The sequence below is a fragment of the Rosa chinensis genome, unplaced genomic scaffold, assembly GCF_002994745.2.
Source record: "Rosa chinensis cultivar Old Blush unplaced genomic scaffold, RchiOBHm-V2 RchiOBHmChr0c11, whole genome shotgun sequence".
NCBI lineage: Eukaryota > Viridiplantae > Streptophyta > Magnoliopsida > Rosales > Rosaceae > Rosa > Rosa chinensis.
In genome coordinates, this window is record NW_020126825.1 from 192,160 (window position 1) to 208,084 (window position 15,925).

The window sequence follows — 15,925 nt, forward strand, 5'->3', positions numbered from 1 at the left end:
TAGAAGCCCAGTTGGTGAAGCAATTTCTATCACTCAAACAGGCAAGGACCTGCTCAGTACTAGTAGGAGTACCATGCATTAAGGGTAGGGCTCCTATCTCATAATGTGACGCATGGACTTCCACTTGCCCATGCAATCCACTCTGCACCGTAGTAACTCCCTGTACCCCCACCTGTTCTGGGATCACCACCATCTCCATTCCTACATCATCCTCCTCCCTCTGCATCAAGGCAATCCCCGTAGCAGAATCAGACCCCGAGTCCAGCAGCTGTCCTTCCAACACCAAACCAGCCATAGCCGCCGTCGGTGGTTTCTACAATAGTTCCTCCTTTTCTTTCATCAGAAAACCATCACAACCCAAAGCATCTTGTTCAAACAGGCCACAGTCTCTGCAAAAGCCCTTCACCTTCTCATAAAGCAAAGTAATCTCAGGTTCAACTGTGGGAGAAAATTCAAACAACATCCATGTACAAACTCGGCGATGAGTATCCAAAATCAGACGGATTCTTTGCTCCTCCTCCTTACAACGAAGAGCCGATTGATCAAAACGAATCACTTGACCAATAGTTGAGCCAATAAGTGTTAGAGCGGTTTTATTCCGAATGGCAACCGGTAACCCTCTTACCGCTACCCAGATCTCCATACCCCACAATGGGACTGCCTCCACCGAGCCCATCCCATCATATTCACCTAACAAGAGCATGGTGTTCCTATAGAACCAGGGACCACCATGAAGAGCACGATTCCGGTCAGCTTCACGGTCAAACTGGAAGAGAAAGCGATCGCCGGCATCTTGGATTGAAAGACCAAATTTGAGATGCCAAATGGATGGGATTGTGCTCTTGAATCTCAGGAACCTGGTTTTAGGTCTAAGCAAATGACCCACCATATACCAATGGTCGTCCTGCAAAGCCGCTGCCCTTGCCAACCCAAGAGACACTCGGGCAGAGCCATTGGAACCAGAAACAAGACTAGCAGAAGCCATGGTTTCTAGATCAAGGTTGAAAAGGTGTTATCGCAGAAAGTCTACGAAAAACCCTAGCACAGAGACGGGTAGGTCAATGTACATCACACACGTCTTTTTTTTTTTAAACAAATATATTTTTTTGTTCTCTCTATAAAGCTTTATCCCTATAATAATATAAACACAATTTCATTGGGTGTGTGTGTTTGGTGGGGTGGTAAGGCTTTGGTCTCATATATAAGAGGTCAGGAGTTCGAGCCTCATCAAGGGTGGGAATAGGGTGGGTTTTTTTTAAAAATAATAATAATAATAATAAATAAATAAACACAATTTCATTTCCATTTTCAAATCTCATTTATGATTTTATTTGTTCATGAAAGCTTCTGAAGCAAAAAAAAGATTCAAAAGATAATGCATTCAAAATTACTTGGTGAATTATACAAGAACAAAACTATGATGCAATAGAAAAAATATTAGATAAATGTTCTTCTCATTAGTATTACAAGATCATGAAACTGAGTATAAACTAAACCAAATAAGCTTGTGAAGCGGCATATAAGATAATGTTATATAAAAATAATTAAATGAGCAAATTGTTTAATTTTTGTAACCATAAAACATGAAAAATTAGGTTAGCTCAGTGGTTAGAGCACCCACTACCCAAGATCGAGGTCATGGGTTCGAGTCACCATGGAGGTAGGAGTGAAATCCTTTGATCCTCTTTTAATAAAGAAAAAAAACAAAAAAAGGTTTGAAAACAATTATGGTAATATTTTTTAATTAGTTATTAAGCTATGACTTTTTTTTCAATAATTATTTCAATTTTTCTTTTTTTGGCAAACAAACAATTATGGGAGCAATAAAACTCATCTTTAATGCTTGGAACATTCCATTTATACGTAAGGTTAAGTTAGGTATTTGAAAGAGGTTTAGATAGCAAATTTTACTTTTTAAAAAGCCAATAGGAGGTGTAAAGAGCATGAGAGGTCAAAATGAGCAAATATGGATATTCCAATTGAAAAACTCTATCAGAAATAACCCGGTTAAAACACAAATGGATGCAAGAATTAATGCACAATGGATACAAGCTGGGCGCTGTAAAAAGTTGCCAATAGTATAGCCTGATCATAAAAGGGCAATTTTCTATCAATGTAGCCAATGATATTATTCAAAATTATGTTGGGGATTTACCATATTATGGGGGATTTCCCATCCCTATTGTGGATAAGGGCTCCATACCCGCCCCGGTCTCCGATAAGAATTTAATTAATCAAATTTTTTTTCTCTTGTTTTCTAATTTTAAAATACATACTAACATGAATCTCAATCTTACAAAAAGATATGTTTTAATTAGGGCTAGGTTCCGTTCGGTACCGGACCTTGAAGCCCAATACCACCTACAGAACCGAACATTGTTGGTACACAAAATGGGCTACCAATTACCGGCCAAAAAGTCGATATACAGAGACAGCCGGTTGGTATCGGTTGGTTGGGCCTCCAACCAACTTTAAGATTGGGCTAGATTTCAGCTCCGACCCAACTGCAATTGTAAAAGCCCAAACAGCCAAACCTATCCAGCAAATGAAAAACTGCAATAATCATATGAATTTAAAGGCCCAACCATAAGCAAATCTGCAAATGAAAAATAAGGAAAGTTCAACACTTCATCTCATCATAACTTCAATTCAACCATAAGCAAATAAAGCAATACATCAACTTCAGTTCATCTCATCATCACTTCATAGTTCATACAAATTCTAATTCAAACACTCATAGTTCACACTTCACACAAATGAATGAAATGATGCAATAATAAGTGAACACTAGGACATGAAAACAAACTGTTGAAGGACTCAAAGTTCATCTCATCTTCACTTTCATATTTGCTTGCTGTCCTCCCTCAAAGACTCATAGTTTGTAACTTTCTGCAATCACAGTTTAGTTGAAAATAATAAAAATGTTGGCAGTAACATATAACAGTTCAAACCATTTTCATCAAATAACATATAACATTTTCATCATCTAACTTTGCAAAGAAACTAACCTCTTGCTCCAAACCGACCAACTGCTCCGCTCCTACGTTGCTCCAGGTCTAAGCTGCCCTTGAATAGATGATTACTAGAAGATTGAGAGAGAACATTAGGCAGGTTTCAACGGAGAGGCCTGTCTTCACCACCACAATTTGGACCACAGAAGGAGGCAAAGCCATCCTTCCAGATCGTAAGTACACGGCCTCCACCAGCTGAGAAAGGAGGAGGAGGGGAAAACTCTCTTTCAAGAGGCAGAGACATTTTATTTCTTTAGGTTTTTTTAGATTTAGAAGCGCTTTAAAAATAGTTATATATAGTTAAAATGTGAATTTAACTAATCTGTTGGAGATGCGGAGTTATTTTGAATAAAAATTAGAAATTGTCTACACCCGATGATGGGTGTGGGAGTAATGGGTAGTTATGCTTAGAGTGGGTAGTTTTAGGAAAATTTTTTAATTCATTTTTTTATTTTATTTATTATGTTTTGACACTTTTATCTGTGATGAATAAAATGTTATCCAGAATATTTTAATCTTTAAGGGTTAAAAAGGTGAAAAAAAAAAATCAATTTCGGCTAACAAAGCCTCTTCTCTCAATAAAATTATAGATTAGGGAGTAACCGTTTCACATATCACAACCTCCCCAATTTAGACTTTTACCAATAACCTAAAAAAGAAAAAAAGAAAAAAAAAAAATAGAGGGGGGCATTTAGGATTTTGAGATAATGACACAAATACGCGCCCGTCTTCCATATAAATATAATACATAATTGTTGAAATTGGACAAAAAGGAAAAAAAACTCCCCCATTTCTGTTCCTTGTTTCTGCAGAAGCTGCTATATCGCCGGGAATCAGCAGAGAAAGGTGAGTGTTCTTCTGTTATCATGATGTCCTTTGTAAACCGTAGCTAACACATTTTATTGCTTTAAATTCTGACTCAGTAGCTACTTAATTTGTTCTAACTTCTAAGTGGAAAGCATGATTGCCTGCCCTGACTTTTCCTTTCCTGTTCTACACTCGGTTTTCAGTAAATTCACGAAATTTAGAGTAGCAGCAAAACCCTAAATTCACTTGGGCCTTTTTTTATTTTCTACTCGATCATTAGTCCAGTTCTAGGTTTTGGTTAAACTAAAGTGAAGGTGAAGGAGCTAACAATCAAAACAATGGCGGAGACTGAAGTCAAGTCCAATTCTTGTGCGGATGACCTCGAGAAACGTGTAATGAAGGTTTTCAAGGAGGCCACCAAAGACTGTGAGGACAAGGAAGTGAAAGAAATATTTGACATGATTAGGAACTATGACGACCTCAGTCTGAGTCTGAGTCGGCTGCCGTACTGCCTGATGTGGCCATCTACACCGTTGTCATTTGGGCCTGCATCTCTGCCGGCAAGATCATGGCTGCTCACAAGGTCTACCACCACATGATAGCCAACGGTGTCGCCCCCACCTCCTGCACTTACATTATTCTCATCAACACACTTGCAACAAACTCATCTTCTGATGTCAATTTTATTGGGTATGCCAAGAAGTATTTTTTGGAAATGTTGGATAAGGGGATGACGCCTATTTCGTCCTCCTACATGGCCGTCTTCAAAGCCATTGCTCGCCAGGAGCCAGTGGAGAAGGCCAGGGAGTTCCTTGAGCAGATACAAACAAAGGGGTTCAGCCCTAAGTTGGATGTTCCTCACTTTGATGTGGCCTACATGGAAGAAGCAATGAATGCGTTGAAGATGTCTGATGTTCTTATCAACGCCACCACTGACAACAAGTTGCAAAAACTCTACCGTGAGTGGAGCACCACCCGCAAACCCCTCAGGGATGAGTTTCCGAAGATGTACAAAGCCTTGAAAGCCGATGGCAATGATGACCAGGCCATGGAGCTCTATAGGCGCGCTTGGGATACAAACATAATTCCAGAGGTCGTACTTCACACTGGTGTTATTGAAGACTGTCTCAAGGCTGGCAACACCGAGTGTGCTCTGAAGGCTTACAGGACCATGTTAGCTACTGGGGTTGCCCCAAACTCCTATACATACACTGTTTTAATCAAGGGACTCACTGCTGACCCCCACTTCATTGAAGATGCCAAGAAGTGCTTGCTTGAGATGATGGACAAGGGATTGAGGCCCAATGCTGCTACCTACACTGCAGTCATAGAAGGTTTTGCAAGGCAAGAGGACAAGGAAGCTGAGGAGGAGGGTAAACAGTTCGTGGAGGTCATGATGGGTAAGGGGCTTGAGCCAAACGTAAAGGCTATGATGGAGGTTTTAAAGGGAAGACCAAAAGGTGTTATAAGAAGGGTCATCAGCATTGTTCTTTCCAAGTTGAAGGGCTGATGCTTTGGTTCATCGATGTATGAGCTGCTTTGGGATTAGGATGTTTCAGATATGGGGTAGCTAGTAAGAGTAGGAAACTAGGAATCATGTAGAATTGAGTTTCAACAGGGGATTTAGTGCTGTTCTCTATCATTGTGAATGCTGACCAGGAAGAACAAAATCATATAGGTTTCATGTGGTATTTGGTGCTGTTCTCTCTGATGGTAAATGTTGACGTCAAAGTATATTGTGGTGCTAATTCCTTTCCTTTAATTTATATTTCTTCCATTCTGCAATATTTTTTATTTTTTATTTTTTTATTATTATTATCTTTTTTACTTTCAGCCACTTGAAAATATCTGCTGTTGGTAGGTTGGGCAAACAATCTGAAACTAGAATTACGCTAGATTTACAGTTTAGAACATAAAAATATATTTCTGATTGAGGAAACAAAAAGAAACTTGAAACTTGGATTTCAGTACAAGAGTTCCTGTGGTTGTGGCTTCTCTGCTGTTTGTAGTTTTAATTTCTTGTGTGTCCTTCTCTTCCTGTAACTTAACGACCTCTTCCCAGTAATGTGTTCGATTATTTTATTGGTTACATGACTTCATTTAGTTGTTGTCATCTTCATTTCAGTCAAAGGAATAATAATCCCAGTGGTTTAAGTAAAGTTGTCTGTTTAAGTCTGGTAAATGGGATTTGAAGTGAACTTTTCTACTTATTGTGTTTGTGCTTTACTTTGATACGAGAGAGTCTGTTTCTGTCTCCCTTTGTACCCAGTCCGTTTAAGGTAAGATTTATTGATTTCCTTCTTCTCTTATTTGACCATCTGTAATTGAATTCAAAACCAATCGTTTGTTTGTTAACTGTGCAAGTGTTCAATATTTTGCAAGAAGGTTTGTGTAATTTGATGCTAGGCTTTTTACTATTTAATTTTCATATTTTTCTTTTTTTTTATCTGTGTGATATACCCATGGCTGATTCATTACCACACTTGTTAGTATTTTTAATATTCATTATTGTTGATTGTTTGAAAACAATTGTTTTTAATACCTTTAAGTTTTGCATGTAGATTGGGCTAGGTAGGTATATACAGAAGTATATTCAGAAGTCAAAACAAATGCACGAAGTTGAAACTGGGGGTATTTTTGCATATAAGAGGATGTCTAACCATTTTCAATAATAAGTATTGAGTTGTACGTGGCTTGAGAAATTATGATTCTTTGTTGCTTGATCATCTGAAGATCGTGAGTTGGAGGGAATAATTCATCATGTTCATGGAATACTAGCATAAACTCATAATTGACTACACACTATCTTGCTGGGCTAGTAGCTGCTAATGACATCAAACTTAGTGACGTGCATGTTAGATGTGAGGATTTAAGAATACTATTAAAGTTTGTGAAAGCTTTTCCTTTTCTCTGCCATACAAGTCGATAAGTCTGGTTGAATCTTTTTTATTCTGTTTAGATTAAATTTCATATGATGTAGCTATTGTGTTGTCGAGCACTGTCACTCAAGAGGTATATGGATCAGAATTATGCATCAAGACATCAAGGGATCAGATGGTTTGGATTAATGAGGCATTCTAGAGTTGAGAGATTTTGGATTGGCGAATGTTGTTAACTCAAACAACAAGCAACCATTAACTGGTCACATGGTGACCTTGTAGCATCCCCCCTCCTGATTTTCTGATGGGAACAACACCTTATGGAGGATTTCTGAAGGATTGGCTGTGTATATGCAGAACTTTTCTTGGGAAGCCTGTTTGTAAAGGAAAATGAGGTGATAATATTGTGAACTTTTTTAGTACTTACACCTGCTTGAACAATTCATGAAATGTGGTGGATATGATGCTTTCAACTTATAAAAATTTGACAGCTGAACTTTTACATTACATATATACTCATCTTAGTGGTTGAACAGTTACCAAATTTTCAAGCTTTGTGGTTCTCCACCTGACGAACACTGGAAAACTTCAAAGCTTTCTCGTGCAATTAGTATTCTTATGAAAGGTCTTTAGGGAGAGGTGTATTCCCAGCGACTTAAGTGGACCTATTAGAAACTCTTCTTTCAGTAGCCCTAGCAAATGGGTTAGTAAGTGGTGATGAAATATGATCTTTGCCATACTAGTGGCTCCATAGTCATCTTTTTCCAACTTAGTTTTGCATATAGAGCAATCAGTTCCAACATTATGCTGATTTAATGTTCTATCATGACTTACTGGAAGAAATTTCGATCAGAATAAGGCCTTATGCTTGTGATCCATCAAAGTTGTAGAAGTCTCTGCCTAACAAAGAAATGGATGCTAACAGTTGTGAGGATGCACAAAGGTGAAGCTTGTTATTCGTGATTATTCAAATTGAGGCTGTGATTGAGAGATCTACAGGACTGCTACTAGATCATTTTGAGTGACCTGCGTACAAATATAGTTCCATGTCTGTCCGTGTGTGTGTGTGTTTTCTCTGTGTGTGTCTGTGTGCGCGGGCGACTGTGTGCTTTTGTTTCTGTTATAGAGGGAAGCAGCAAGAAGCTACCCAGGAAGATAAGAGATTCTCAAGCAGCTTTACATGTGCACAGTGGATTGATGCTTTGCTACATCGTTTTTACGCCAGCAGCTCTAAGATTAGTTGGTTTCATATAGGGGAGTAGTCTGACTGCTGACATTAAAGTAGAAAATCATGTAGGATTGGGTTTCAATCCTGCAGTGCACCAGCAAGAAAAAATTATGAATGATCTCTGATCTTGGTTGTAAGATTATTAAGTTCTAAGGTAATATTTCCTCTTTTCAAGCTTTGCTATCTAGAAATCTACGATTTCCTTCTTACAGAACTTTTGTAGTTTTATTTCCTTCTTGATTTTTAGTTCCCTGTTAATGAACATTGGTTTAGCACGAGTTGTGGACAGCAATTGTTTTTGGGTACTTCTCTCTGTAGTCTGTACCACTACCATTTTTCTGTTACTTTCTTTATCACCACTTTCATTTTGTTGCTGCATTCGTTGCAAGAATTGTTGCTCATTGTTTAGTATCATGTTTTCTTATTCGTATCTTAAAGGCGCCCCCAACTTCTTGAGACTTCGCTCAAATGCAATTTTCTTCCTCAGGCACATTCAAAGTAAATTTCGATGGCGTTGTTCATCAAAGTGGTGTTGCTGCTACTGGTTTCATTTTTGGATAATAGCTGCTATAGGTTTCATAATCAAAGATGATAATGGAAATTCTATTATCGCTGGTTTAAAATATGGTCGCACAAATGTTCCTCTGGTCGAGTCGTAGAGAGCATTGCCCTAAGAGAAGGTCTTTCTTATAAGCTAAAGACTTTATGCGTGTTGTGGTGGAAGAGACTCTTGGCTTGTTATCAACTGTGTTAATGGCAGGCTGTGGCGTTCAACGGAAATTCAAAATGATTATTCCTGACATTAACAAATTAAACTTTTCTGTCTTAACTGCAAGTTTCTTTGCTTCATTCAGTTTCGTTCATGTCTTTCACAAATTAAACTTCTGTGCTGATGCATTAGTGAACTTTGGGCTTAAGATTAGTGGTGAAAGAGAGAAAGATTAGCTTTTCTTTCTTTGAGTAAAATGAGGTCAGCTTTTTATTGAAGTTGAAATATTACAACGATACCATGCCAAAAAGCATAAAAAAAGAAATAAACAAGGCGAAAGAAAAAGATGCAAAAATTGCATCTGAAATACAAAGAATTAAAAATGCAAGAGCAGTAGCGTCGAAACGCAGTGCTGATTTTACACTACGGATTGCAATCATGTAGTGAATTGAGTAGTCGATGGTTTGACTAGCCATCGAACTCCAACGCACAATTTGACAAAAATAAACTTGGCGCCGGAATGAAGGCACTCTCCCACCTAAAGATCGAAGCCGGCCAAAGGTGTCAGAACATGGCCATGTTGGCAGACGATCTTTCACAAACAAATACCATAGAATTGGGTCCTGGATCCAATAGTAAAGCACAGGAGCCCCAATCCATTCTAGCGAGTCATAAAAAGCCCACCAAAGATAGTGGGCTGCAGATCAAACCCAACTTCCACCCGGATCCCAGATCTGGCTCCGTTTGTCTAGCCCACCCGGATCTAGGATCCAGTTCCTGCTGCCGACGAACAGGGTACCGACGCTGTCACACTCTACCCCGTGACTTTTATTAAAAGAAGCTGCCTTACTACTATAGCCATCGCCGACCGCCAAGTCGCTGCCGTCGTAGCCCCCAAAAAGCCTGATCCCAAACCCAGATCCATTTACACAATCAGCACCGATCACTGAACCTAGAAGCTCATGACCAGCCCCACCGTGAATCCTGCTGTCTGCATAATCCCTTGCTACCAGACCACCTGCAAGTACCTGGATCCCACAAACCCCAAACGGTCCCACCCCCATCAACCGCCGCTCAATCCCGCCTAACCCCTGCCACACGATTCAAATCGGAGCAGCCACCGTCAAAAAACAACATTGAATCCTTAAAATTCTCACACCACATTAATCCATTGCTCCCAAAAGCGACGAGGGCAAACATACATAGGCCGAAGCCTAAAGAGATCTCCAAGAATGGAGTAGGTTCAGGCCGCGACAACCCCATAAGATGTGCCGCTTAGGGATGGCAAAAATCCCCAGCGGGGCAGAGCTCCATTGGATACCCGCCCGTAATAGGGGAGAATTCGGAGACAAATGGGGAATGGGGATGGGGATCCCCAATCCCCGCTATCTAAGATTAGGGATGGGGCGGGGATGGTATTGTGATCCCCATCCCCAAACCCACCCCAATAATATATACATATATTTAACTCTTTTTTTTTTGAAAGAGAGGACATCATATTTCATTGAGAAGTACTAATTGTTACAAAATAAATTGCTAAGTCCAGGAGGGACATGCCCACTCCAAGAAATCTGCAATCCTGAAACCAAAGCATACTTAGCTAGCTTGTGAGCTAGCATATTTGATTCTCTATACACATGAGAGAAAAAAGAACCAGCTAAATAAGAAATAGACAAAGAAATGTCATCAACAATTCTACCCAACTGCGAGGTATCATCTCCATCAGTTTGGATAGCTTGAACCAACTGCAGGCAGTCTGATTCAAAAATAACTGGAGCTAGAGAATTCTCCTCCACTAGCTTGCAAGCTAATCTGCTTGCCAAGGCCTCCACCACTAGTGGCTGCAACACATCAGAACACTGACCGCAAGCACCTGCCACCACCGTGCTATCTGCATCTCGTACTACCATCCCTAACCCTCCTCGACGTGTGCCTTGATCAAAGGCACCATCGATATTCACCTTAAGCCAACCTGCAGGAGGAGGACTCCACGGCTTAACCTGCCTCCCCAATCTAGGTGTCCCACTATGTCTGGCTACCACATATGAATGCAATATAGAAGTAGTATGACAAAAGACCTGCTGCACAGTCCTTCCCTTCCCAACCCAAAGTCGTTGGTTTCTCTCTTTCCACACTCCCCATAACAACATCAGCAAAAAAGCAAAAGCACGAGGTGTGACTAGAGTATAACATAGAGCAAGCCAATCTAGCAAAGAGCTAGGTGGAGTATGCAAAACCGGAAGCAAATCTGGTGCCAACCCAATGACATCACGCGTAAAACAACACTCCCTACTAACATGAGATAGGGTCTCCTCTTCCGAGTTACAGAACAAACAACCATCCTCAACTGGGACTCTTCTACTTCTGAGTTGAGAAGTAGTTGGGAGTATAGAAGCACAAACTTTCCAAACATGTACCTTAACCTTTCCAGGGATAGGAGCTGCCCAAATAAACTTCCAATGACTCGGATTGGAATTAGAGGAAGAGCCACTAGTGAGCACCGGATGTAGTGAAGCAAAGGCAATTTTATATGCACTCTTTGTAGTAAACAGACCTTTCATATCAAAATGCCAAATTAGTCTATCCGGAACAATGCTTCTACTAAGCGGAATGAAGCAAATTAGTAAAGCTTCATCCGCATGAAAATTTTCAGAAATAAGCTCTTTGTTCCAATGACCATCCACCATCAGATCGCTAACTAACACCAGAGGAGAGGGACCATACCTTATTGGACGAAACAAATTCGGCCTTGGAATCCAAGGATCATCCCAAATCCGAATGGAAGTACCGTTTCCAACCTGCCATCTAAGACCCGCTTGTAACACTGATTTAGCAGCAAATATTCCTCTCCAGCAAGCAGAAGCATGAGTAGGTGTAGTAGCATTTAAAAAAGAAGAGTGTGGAAAATAACGAGCTTTAAATAACCGACTCACCAAAGAACCCAGATACCGTATCAGTCTCCATCCTTGCTTGGCAAGCAAGGCTAAATTATGAGCATGCAAATCTCTGAAACCCATTCCACCCTCCTCTTTGGAGCGACAAAGACGCTCCCATGACATCCAATGAATTTTTCTTTCATTAGGTTTGCTGCCCCACCAAAACTTAGCGCACATTTGATGTAGATCATCACAAAAATTATTTGGAAGTAAAAAACAACTCATAGCATAGGATGGTAGAGCTTGCGCTACCACCCTAACCAACAAATCTTTGCCAGCTCCACTCAAGAGCTTACCTTGCCAACCAGCTAGTTTCTTACTCAAGCGTTCTTTTATATAAGCAAAAGTTTCAGTCCGATTCCTCCCCAAGTAAGTAGGAAGTCCCAGATATTTCTCATGCTTGAGTTCAATGGCCACACCCAAAAAACTTGCCAAAGAAAGCTTATCAGCCTCAGGAACTCTCTTGCTGAACACAATGCTACTCTTAGCAAAGTTAATCTGTTGACCAGATGCCAACTCATAAGCATTCAAAACAGATTGTATATGCTGACATTCACTTAGAGTGGCCTTCCCAAAAAGAAGACTATCATCAGCAAAGAGAAGATGGTGAATTACCGGAGCACCCTCACAAATTTTGATCCCCTTTAGCTCACCATGAGTAACTTTACGTGCCAGTAGAGCAGAGAAAACCTCAGCACATAGTAAAAATAAATATGGTGACAAGGGGTCCCCTTGCCGGAGTCCTCTGGTAGGAGTTAGATAACCTCTTGGTTGGCCATTAATCAAAAAAGAGTACCTCACAGTAGTGACACATTTCATGATAACTCCAATCCAATTCTCATCAAAGCCTAACCTGTACAGCACCGCTTCTAGAAAACTCCATTCCATCCGATCATATGCTTTGCTCATATCCAACTTCAAAGAAAAATTCCCTCTGAGCTAGAGTAACAGTTATGGATAAAATGAGACACCTCATTTGCCACCAGAGTATTGTCTGTAATCAAACTGCCTGGAATAAAAGCGCTCTGAAATGGAGAGATAATATGCGACAAAATTTTCTTAAGCCTGTTAGCAATCACTTTAGAACATATTTTGTACAACACATTGCACAAAGCTATAGGCCTCAAATCTGATACCGAAACAGGATCCTTCACCTTTGGAATTAAACAAATATGTGTATAGTTAATCTCACCAAGAAATTGACCAGTATGCAAAAAGTGTTGAACAGCAGACACTACATCACTTCCCACAATCTCCCAATATTTTTGAAAAAATAAAGGTGGCATCCCATCAGGACCAGGGGTCTTCGTAGGATACATCTGAAAGAGAGCAGTTTTTATCTCAGTTGCTGAGTATGGAGCACACAAATCAGCATTCATCTCCGCAGTCACCTTTGGTTGCACCAATTCAACCACACTCTGCATATGAATATAGTTAATATCATTTGCCTTAAACAGTCCAGTGAAGTAACGCAAGACAACCTCTTCCATTCCTTTCATAGATTCCTGCCAGACCCCATTGTGATCAAACAAACCAAATAATCTATTCTTAGCTCTACGATTGGAAGCCTTCCGATGGAAATACTTCATGTTTCTATCCCCATCTGTAAGCCAAGACACCTTAGACCGTTGCCTCCAATATGCACTCTCCTAAGCTAAAAGCCCTTCTAACCGAGAATGCAAATCAAAGCATTCCTCCTGGTAAACCTGAGTCATAGGCAGCGAATAAAGGATCTGCAATCTGTCCCTTATGTACCCAATCTCACGACTCCTTGCCCTAAATGTGACACGCTGCCACTGATTTAGAGAGAACGAGTCTGCATTAGCTTCTTCTTGACTTGAAGCATAGGCAAACCTTCTGCTGTCATCTCCCAACCCTGACGCACCACGTCCTGACAATCAACATGCAAAGTCCAGAAACTCTCAAACCGAAACTGGAATTGATGACGTTCCATAGTGGGGAGATTACCACGATGAACACCTAACAAAATTGGAATGTGGTCACCATGAACTGGAGGCAAATGCACAACCCTGGCTGCGGTGAACACATCCATCCATGTTGTAGTGGCTACAGCTCTATCTAGACGGCTGCGCATACCTGGACCACTCCATGTGAATGGCTGCCCTTGAAATCCTAAATCATAGAGATCACACTCCAACAAGCAATCCCGGAAGGGCTGCATTTGGCCTTCCCTACGCACTGCCCCCCCTTCTTTCTCATAGGCATGAAGGAGCTCATTCATATCTCCCACCACCACCCAAGGTAGTGCACACTCAGCGCTTAAAGAACGAAGCAAATCCCATGTTCGGTAACGACCAGCAGTAGAAGGGTGACCGTATAGCCCAGTTAACCGCCAGGCAATGCCGGAACCATCCGTCTCACGCACCTCAACATCAACATGGTTTCGACTCTTAGAACGGAACCTGATATCCAGTCCATCTCCCCAAAACAGAGCCACACCTCCGCTCTGCCCTTCACTGAAGACTGCTTCACAGTTAAGATATCCAATCTGCAGTCGCAGATCGTTCAGATAGTTCCAATCATCCACCTTCGTCTCCGAAAGAAAAATGATCGAGGGTTTCTGTTGTTGGATCAACAGCTTCAGCGCCTGAAGCGACGCAGAGTTATTAAGACCACGGCAGTTCCAAGCCAGAACCTCCATAGCTATCAGACGCCGGGACGTGCAGCGTCGCTGACGAACGGCAAATATTGTTGCCGACGAAGCAGCGAGATAGACAGCGTGCTGTGAAGCAACGCCTAAAAGACCTCCCACGTGAGAGATCAGGATTCACGGACGACGAGAGTCCGCCTGGTGGTAGCTACGCACCGGCGTCGGAATGAATACCGAAACTGCAGTGAGTAATCTGCCGAAACTGCGGTTACATATATTTAACTTGTATATATTTTAATTTATTTTTTATAATATAAATCACAAATATATATATTTACTACTTTACTTTAATAGCTACAGTTTTACTTTAATGGTGTTTTGACTTTTGCACTTACTGAATTATGATTTATGAATTCAATCATATTTTTAATTTATTTGTTGTAGATTTTGATCTTAAAAAAGGCAATATGAGAAAAAATTATCTTATTTATTAAATTCTTATTGGGGATTTGGGGTGGGTTTGGAGGCTTAGTCCCCAATGGGGATGGGGACGGGGAATCCCCAATATATTTTTATTGGGGATTGGGGCGGGGATGGGGGTAGAAAATGACCCCGGGGATGGGGATGGGGATGGTATTGTGATCCCCATCCCCAACCCGCCCCATTGCCATCCCTAGTGCCGCTCCTCAAACCCTAGCAGAGAGCGTAGGGAGTCATAGGAAAAAAAAATTTCCAATTGTTTATACCAACTTTGATTCCTTAAACAAAGATTATCTTTCCTTTAATGCCCTAAATGCTTTCAACTTCAACAATTTTGGGTCAAGATTGATTTAAGAAATTTTGTATTTAATCTCCTTTTATTTGTATATATCTATAGGGATAGCCAATATGTGAATATGAAAAGTATTAAAGTAATAATTATTGATGCTTTCATGTACAAAATCAACATATTAGAGTTTCTTTGTTAGCTAAGATGTTAAAGTACGATTGAGTGGTTGGATCAATCTAATAGTTTGACGGCCCTACTTAAAATTTTTCGTTGTAATGTTGATTGGTTTTTCAATATAATTCTTCATTTCTTCTTATCATTTTTTATAACGGTGAGGTTCTAATGAGGATTTTGTGAGGACTTTTAAATCAATGGTTGAATAATATATGTATTATAAAATAATTATTTAAACTAAAATCAAGATCACTCATCTGATCATTGATTTAAAAATCCTCCTTAAATCCTCATTTTAAAGTCTTGATTAGAACCTCTTCTCTTATTATATTAATTATTACTCCGTAATAATTAACTCATTACGTTTTACAGTACGGCGCGGGTCTTTTGGTTTTCTCATTATAAAATTTGAAATTGTCCAAATTAAAGGAACACTCTCCTCCATTTCTCCTCCTCTGTCTACTCTTCCCTCCTCAAGAGCAACCGCCGGAAATCGTCACTAGCAATCGCCGGAAACCGTCACAGAGAGGTGAGTGAGCTTCTCTTCTTCTTTTATCATCTTCGTCTCATTATGGAAACCCCAACACAAGTTATTGACCTAATTCTCTTATAGAAGTAGCTACTGCTTAATTAATCTGTATTGAATAGAAAACCCAATTTCATTAGCTACTGGTTTTCAAGTAAAGTTTTGATCTTTACACTCCGGCAGTGGTAGATTAATGTTTGTTTCAAAGTAGAAAACCCTAATTGTACTCAGCTGATTTGGGTCTATTTCCTTTTCTCGATCCAACAACCAAATCA

General features: G+C 40.2%; 2 protein-coding genes across 2 annotated transcripts; one reads left to right on the forward strand and one right to left on the reverse strand.

Moving 5' to 3' along the window:
• Positions 1-313: 313 nt before the first annotated feature.
• Positions 314-985, reverse strand: LOC112181225. The gene has a single exon (XM_024319662.1). The coding sequence runs from the start codon at positions 983-985 to the stop codon at positions 314-316; it is 672 nt and encodes a 223-aa protein (XP_024175430.1).
• Positions 986-4,156: 3,171 nt separating this feature from the next.
• LOC112181226 (pentatricopeptide repeat-containing protein At3g04760, chloroplastic) lies at positions 4,157-5,328 on the forward strand. The gene is made up of 2 exons (XM_024319663.1): positions 4,157-4,258; positions 4,303-5,328. Exons 1-2 carry the CDS (start codon positions 4,157-4,159, stop codon positions 5,326-5,328), a joined length of 1,128 nt encoding a protein of 375 aa, XP_024175431.1.
• The last annotated feature ends 10,597 nt before the right edge of the window (positions 5,329-15,925 follow it).